This window comes from Gracilinanus agilis, chromosome 1 (assembly GCF_016433145.1).
Source record: "Gracilinanus agilis isolate LMUSP501 chromosome 1, AgileGrace, whole genome shotgun sequence".
In the NCBI taxonomy this organism is placed as follows: Eukaryota; Metazoa; Chordata; class Mammalia; order Didelphimorphia; family Didelphidae; genus Gracilinanus; species Gracilinanus agilis.
In genome coordinates this window covers 665,337,706-665,345,728 of record NC_058130.1, presented here as the reverse complement: position 1 = coordinate 665,345,728, position 8,023 = coordinate 665,337,706, and the positions used below count along the sequence as shown (strand labels likewise).

Below are 8,023 nucleotides of genomic sequence, written 5' to 3'. Positions count from 1 at the left end.
GATCATGGTCACAAGGATAGCAAATATCATAGGGCAGATAAGAATGGGAATTCCCAAATCTAAACCAGATTCTGTGTGACTTAGGACATTTAACTTTTTCTGGGCCTCGGTTTGCCCGTTAATAAAACGAGATTGGACTAGATCAGGGAATTCTTAAACGTATGGTCCTGTTATGGACCCCTTCTAAATTCTGGTGAATCCTATGACCCCTTCTCAGAACAATGTTGTTAAATGAATAAAATAAAATACATGGGATTGCGAAGGAAACCAATTATATAAAAACAGTTATCATTTTAAAATATTCACTAAAGTTATATACACTTTTCACTGTACTTCACCTCAGTTTCCTAATCTTTAAAATGAGAAGGGTAGGACTAGATCATCTTTAAAATCCCTTCTAGCTCCGAATCTGAATCTATGAACAGTTACCCTGTAGTAACTTGCAGTTAACTTAAAAAGTGAGGGAGAGTGGAGGAAGAGAGAGAGAACCTCATTTTTTTCCTTCATGGTAGTAGCTGTCAAAGGACCTTACTCCTTCCCTGAACCAGCTAGTCCAAGAGTCCAATGTGCTCCCTCGCAGCAGACCTCCCCCACCTATGAGGTGGAAATTCAATGGGTAGGGGGGATTGGAGGAACCTAAAGCAACAAGGGCAGGGTAGTTGGGATTTTTGCTGTCTCTAACCAGCCTATGCAATGGGAAAGAGCACTGAACACACGCCATCCTTTCGTCCCAGCCGCCAGGCTCACTCCAGGGATGGCTCACAGCCTGTTCCCAGACAGCTGCTGCACTATGTGCACAGCTCAGTCAGTGGCTTTATTTATTTATATTTCTTTTCCTCCCCGCATTCCCTGCACTCCCATTTCCAACGCGACCCTGGCGCAGACTTTCTTCCCGCCCCTTCTCGGTTACTCTCTGGACCTCGACACTGAAAGAGTTCATCTCTTCCCCCTTCCCCCTAACCCCCCACCCGCGGGTTCCCAAAAAAAGAAAGACTCAAAGTCTTGGTCACGGGCAGTGAGTGAGAGATCAAAGCCTAGTCCATACTTCCTGTTGTAGGAGGCTCTGTATATATAAGTGCCTTGGTAATGTTAAGGGGATGTCAGCACCAGCTAGGCGAAGAAGAGAGCGAGTGAGCAAGCCCTCTACTGTCTGTCCGCCTTCCCAGCTCCCGGGGTTTCCCTAGAGACCACAATGAACAAGTTCCTCTGCTGCACGCTTGTGGTAAGTCCGGCAACGGAGGGAGATCCAGGCTCTAGCTGCCTGCCATTCAGGGTCCAGGGTGTCCCCATTCCTGCACCAGTCATCCTGCGCCTTGGGGCAGAGGGGCTTGGGTCAGCCTTGTACCCTGGACTGGCAAGTTCATTAGAGCCAGAATCTCCAGAGAATCGACTCCCTTTCTCGCTCCCGTGATACCGAACTTTGGGAAATCTTTCAGATGAATTAAGTTGCTTCCCCAGGAATCCTTCACCTGGGGCGCTGAACATTTTTTTATAAAAAATTATTTGGTAACTGTATCTATCTCAAGATAACTGGTTTTCTTTGTAAGCCTACGCATTATATATCTTATGTATCCTGATTCGAAGAAGGGTTCCATGGGAGTCACTGAAGGTCCCATGACACAAAACAGGTTAAGAATCCCTGGTCGAGGAGACAAGGGAAAGGCATAAAAGATTTTAAAGAAATAATTTTCACTTTTAAACCAAAGTCATTCTTTCCTCTGTCTTTTTTTGCAGTCAGGGTCTCATAGCCTCCAGTTATCACTCTTGTCCCTATGTCCCTCCCCTCAAGATGTGTGATTAACAGGGCCATGGACATCTTGTGTAATCTTTACCTACACCTGCTATAGCTCCTTTTGTGTGATAATGTGGCCCCGGAGGGTGAAGGCAAGATTTTGGAGTGCAATCCTGGCTTGCACTGAAGCCTTGAAAACTGCCTTCTATCCTCATCCTGTGTAAGCCACTTCATCTTAGTTTATCCGTCTGCAAAATGGAGATATCATACCTCTGACCTTATTTACTGAGTTGTTCTAAGCAGGTTTTTGTAAACATTGAAACATTCCATAAATGCCTGTATTCGAATAATTATTTTTAGAGATTATTAGGCAATAGCTTGGATGTTTGCATCAATAAATGTAACATGTCATTTCACTCAAATTCGAGTTGGTTTGTTCCATATATTGCACCACAGGAAAGATTGTGCAAACTGACTAATACTCGGTGGAAAAACTGTTGAATTTGGAGTCGGATGTCTGTGTTTAAATTTCTCTTGTGCCACCTGGAGCAAATTACTTCATCTCTCTGGGCCTCAATTTTTCATATCTATAAAATGATGGGGTTGGAGTGGTTGATTCTTAGGTGCTTTTTCAACTTTAAATGTATTAACCTATGATGGTAAGATATTTAATAATGGTGAAATTGGCCAGATAATCAGAATTTTCATTTATTTCAAATGGACATAATTTTAGTCATAACATACAGAGAGAGGCATCAAATTGTGTTATGTACACTTTGACCTATATGCTGTACAATAATATACAGGATTAGATTTTTATTGCTTGTATGAGTTCCTCTGTAGCTATTAAAATAATTTCTCCCAGTTACGATAATAGTACTTACAAATAGGTAATTATACAAAGAGTGACTGTCTTATATTTCCCTGAAACGTAATGTCCACCTAGATATGAAGTAGACCTTCACTGCTACATAAAGCTATAAAAACAAATATTTAAACCACAGAAGGGTTTTGGACTTGTTGGGATGGCTACATAAATTATAACCTCTAGCCCACAAAGAGTGAATGGCAGCTTATGTAGGTTTCCAGGAAGTTTCTGGAATACGGAAAGCATGAATTTAAAAAAAATTATGAAAGAAAGTCAAATTGGTCTCCAAGCTGTAAATACTCATTTAATGGTTATCTAGTGCTAGCTGCATGTTATTTCTATATGTCGTTGCTAGTAGAAGTCCTTTGGGACTGTCATACTGTCCCTTTGCCCATATTATGGAACCTCAACTTTTAGGTATAATACTTATGCAATTGGTGCTGTAATAGTGGGTGGTAGGTGTATGTCAGTTACATACCTATACAGATGATATTTTGCTTTAGATGGTACATTGTGGAATCAAGCTAAAAGAAAGTATGTCCCACTGAATTTAGATATCATTCCAGATTGGAACATTTTTGTTTTATTTTTAAATCTGTAAAACAAAGAACTTGGGCCAAAAGGCCTTTAGGGTCCTTTCCAGTTCCTAAAATTCAATTTATCATTTTGGGGAAAATGTAGAATTGGCTACTTTTTGTTTGGCAGACAGATGATGCTGTCGGTAGAATGCTGGGCCTGAAGTCAGGGAAAGTCACCAGCCTGAGTTCAAATATGACCAAAGACATTTACTAGCTGTTTGAGGCTGGGCTAGTCATTTTACCCTTTTTGCCTCAGGTTGCTCCAACAACTACACTTTGTACTTAACTCATGCTTTTCCCTCCTTTTATCTCTTCCTAAAGGCAGCAAGTAGTGTGTTAGGTGACAAGAGGAGGGATACAAAGAAGTATGAGATGACCCTCTCCTCATTCTAATATAAAAAACTAAATAATCTTAGAGAATCCACAGACACTAAGTGACTTAAGTTAAGTGACTTGCCCAATTACCATATTTTATTGAACTTGAAGCTTAAGCCAATAAATTATCCTAATCGGGCAAGTCAAAACCTCTGAATGTCAGCCAATTAGAAGCTGAGAAAATCTGAATTCAAATAACGACTCAGATACTTACCAGCCATATGACATTGGACAAGTCACAATCTCTCAGAACCTTAATTTCTTTATCTGTAAAATGGAGATTATATAACATTATGTACCAAATAGAATTATTATAAAAATCAAATGAGTTAATATATGTTAAAGTACTATATAATTAGTGATTATTAGCAGTGGAAGTAAGCATCAGAGACAGGATTTGAACTCATCCCTTCTCACTTCCAAGTCCAACAAGCTATTATTTACACCACATTCCTGCTCTTTCAGTCCAGGAGAGAAAATCCAATATACAGTGAAGGTCATATTGATTATTTTTAAAAATAAACAAAAAACAACAAAAATACCTTCTATAGAGGAGAGAGCTAGAAAGGATCAGAGCTTAAATCTAGAAATTGTTTTAAACCTCAAGCTCTTCCACCTAATCATATAAAAATGAAGGACTAGGAATCATAGGGTCATAGACTCAGAACCAGAAGGGGAGGTTAGAGATCATGTAATCCAGCCTCTTTATATTACAGATAAAACTAAGGTTTAGCAATACCAAGTGTCAATTCAGACAAGTAACAGGGCTAAGACTCAAAGCCTGGTCCTTGGACTCCAAGTGGACTAGTCCTTCCATTACATTATTCTTAAGGATTTGGCTAACTTGAGTATTGGGGGAGGGAGTAGAATTTAGGCAGCAGAACCTGGAGAAGGCATACCACATGCGAGAATGGCATAACGATACCAAGTAGGGGGAAAGATATGCTGGGAAAAGGATGAAATTATAGGTTTAGAATGGCAAGGAACCTTGGAAGGCATTGGACCCAACCCCCTCCATTTTGCAGATGTGGAAATAGCCTTCTAGTGACTTGACTAAGGTCACAGAAGTAGTAAGTGTCAGAGTTGAGATTCAAATGTAGTTCCTACGACTACTAATCCAGCTCTCTGTACACCAAACTGGCTTGGCTAAAGTTCAGGATGTACATGAGGAAGTGATGGGAAAGGGCTAATATAGCTTCCCTGCAGGGCTAATCACTGGGTTGTAAAGTTTGACTTTCCTGGACATACTGCTAACAATACCAGATCATGTTGTACATGGTCGAATGTGAAATCAGTGGTTTGATTTGGGTTATCCTAACCCAAGCCTAAGTTTGAACTAGTTGATAGGAGATAAAAGGCTTGACTTTCACCATGCACCAGTAGCATGCATTGAACCCATCAGAATTAACCTTTATGTTTGCCTCATAAACTCATGATCTTAGGGTTTGTATGTGTGTGATGTTTTTCTGTGGGTTGCCTCTCTGATGTAGGCAGTACTGTAGGTGCCACCCTTTGGGGATTTTTGGTTTATTTGTGTGGTTAGATTCATTTATTTGCTTTTTTTTTTTAAGAGAGAGAGAACATAGAAGTGTGTGGAGGATCGTTCATAAAGTACATGTTAAAACAGATTATATACCCTTGCCTAGCAACCTTCTGGGCATTTTTTCATTGTAATACAGCCTTTAAATTCATTAGTTCAGCTAAAACCACAGCAGCCAAATATCATTAGCAGGAGAATTAAACTTTGTTGCTAAGACATTCAACCCAGTTAGTGCTAGCAAGTAGCAGTATCAAAGGCATCAGCTAATATTCTTGTCATCCTACAGATATTGAGCCTGCTGGTTTTTGCTTTCAGCTATTTTTTAACCCCCTGCCTGCTTGCCTCCTTTGCTGAAAGCATTCTAAGAAGTGCATTTTTTTTAGCATCCTATTATTCAGTAACACTTTATCAAATCATAGAATCTGTGTTAGAATAGTTATCAGTTTCTTTTCTTATATTCAGAATAGATAATGAGCTTATCTTCATTTTCATCTTTTCTTATATTCAGAATAGATAATGAGCTTATCTTCATTTTACATTGGGGAAACAGAGGCAGACCTGAATTAAGTGACTTGCCTAACCAATAGATGTCTGAGATGGAATTCAAACTCATACCCCCCTGACTCAACATCAGCTCTCTATCTGCCCTTAGCCAGAGGTCAGGGAAAAATGCATTGAGTTAAGAGATAGGTGTTGATTCCAAGACCAGAGAAAGGAAAATATTTTGAGTTTTAAGTATAAAATGTAATGTTAATCACACATTTCACATATAATATAAGTATATTATATTGTACATAGTTACATGTATGTGTTTATGGATCTGGGTATATATTATGCTGACAAATATGCATATATTTCTCTGTAATATTTAGTTTAATTGAAGCTTCATCTGGTCATACTGGATAGATCCTCATGCCTTTTCTGTGTAGCCCAAATGACAAGCCTGAACATTGGTATGAAATTTTCCAGGTGATTGATTTAATATGTTAGCCTTTTCCATAGCTGTTTCAGCATCATGGGCTTCTTTAGCATTGCATCCAAGACCATATTTTCGACCATCCATTCAAAATTCCATCCTAGGCCATCTCTTTCAAGTGCTCAGTTCAATTTCTTTCTTTTTGTACCCATCATGCTTTGCACATTAATGATGTTTACCATTTTAAATTTAATCTCTCTCACCCATAGCCCATGCTATAATATTCTACAGCATTATGCCCATTTTATAGAAAAGACTTAAAGGAGAACTAAGTACCCAACCATAGAATGAACCAATGAAGTCTGAATATGTATTGAGGCATGCCATTCTTCACTTTATTTCCTCCATTAATTTTCCACTAGTGTAAATGATATGTGTCTACTTTTTCAACATTATGAACGTGGAAAAATACACATTGTATGAGAGCACATGTTCAACCTATATCATCTATCTGCCATCTTGGGGAGGAGGAAGATGTAGAAAGGAGAGAACATGGATCAAAAAATATCAGAAAATAATTATTAATAATTGTATCAACATATTATCTGAAATAAAAAGCTAGAACCAGGCACTGAATCACTGACCCTCAGATCATTAATACATTCATCAAGAATTTATTAAGTATATACTGAAGTGAAGGGAATATTGGTCTCAGAGTGGAGAAGTTCAAGTTCTGCTTTTATTACATACTGTCTTTATGATCCTGGGGAGGAAAAAATCACTGAACCTCACCATGAGGCACATAAAAGGTTAAAACTTGCCTTGATAGAAGTTCCTTAGTGGGAATTTCCTACATAAATGAAATCAAAAGCCTAATGGACAGGAAAGAAATTTGTACTTGCAGAGCTCTAGCAACAACAGAAAAATCAAGACAAGTTCTCTAAATAAAAAAGTTGAGGTAGACCTAGATCCTAGAGATCAGTGACTTAGTCGCCTTTTCATAATAAAAGCATCAATCATAATTTCCAAAATCTGATGGGAGGGCCTGTCCTTTCAGAGAGGCCACTTTTTTTCAGCTTCCAAAATGAATCTTTGGCATGCTTTAAAAGAAATGACTACTCAAATCCGGCCTCAGACACTTTCCAGCTGTGTGACCCTGGGCAAGTCACTTGACTCCCATTGCCTACCCTTACCACTCTTCCACCTATAAGTCAATACACAGAAGTTAAGGGTTTAAAATAAAAAAAAAAAAAAGAAATGACTACTAATTAACTATATTCATCTCTGAGCAACTCACTTCACTTCTGGGGGGTCTCAGTTTCCTCATCTGTAAAATGAAGAGGCTGGACCCTATGACCTACAAGGCCTCTTTTAATGCTAACATTCTCCAGTTCCCTACCACTAGCACCTCTTAGGTCTTTCACGTCAAAAGATAGCACCAGTGATTCTGGTGACTTCTGACTTCACTCAGGCTGTCAATCTTACCCTGTTTTTAATTACCTTCCCTTTGGAAGGTCATTTGAGAGAGGCTTCCAGGGTCACCATCTGGTCTAAGTAATGCTATTTCTTTCCTCCAGGGAATAGCTCAATATGAGAAATGTCAATCTTATGGAATTAATAAAGCAGGAAATGGATTCAGTATACAGTATCTGGAGACTCAATTATGGAATTTTGTGGTACCCTTAGGTAGTGGCACTGCCAATTACAGAGTCCTTCTGCTGACAGGTCAGTCAGAAAAAAAAAAATTGTTGCATTAGTGAAAAGTCGCCGTTAGGTACAGTCCCATATATTGAACTCTATTTTCCTATTGACTTATATATATTTTAAAAAGTAGAGATGTGTTCCTAAAGGAGAAACTATAACTCGACATAAGCAGAACATTATTCCACCACCATTGAGAATGTTTTACTTCGCTGACAACTTCAGGAACCATCCTTGGTACATATGGAGGCATATGGAAATTTCTATGTTGTTGATTTATGGCTAAAGACAGGATGGCACATAATAAAATAAT

The 8,023-nt window shown here is 38.7% G+C and overlaps 1 protein-coding gene across 1 annotated transcript in view; it reads left to right on the top strand.

Moving 5' to 3' along the window:
- The first annotated feature begins 1,097 nt into the window (after nucleotides 1-1,097).
- TNFRSF11B (TNF receptor superfamily member 11b) overlaps nucleotides 1,098-8,023 on the top strand; it is a 42,981-nt gene continuing 36,055 nt past the window's right edge. Inside the window, 2 exon segments of the mRNA XM_044658269.1 lie at nucleotides 1,098-1,119; nucleotides 1,122-1,222. Of these exon segments, the coding sequence (XP_044514204.1) occupies nucleotides 1,098-1,119; nucleotides 1,122-1,222 (123 nt within the window).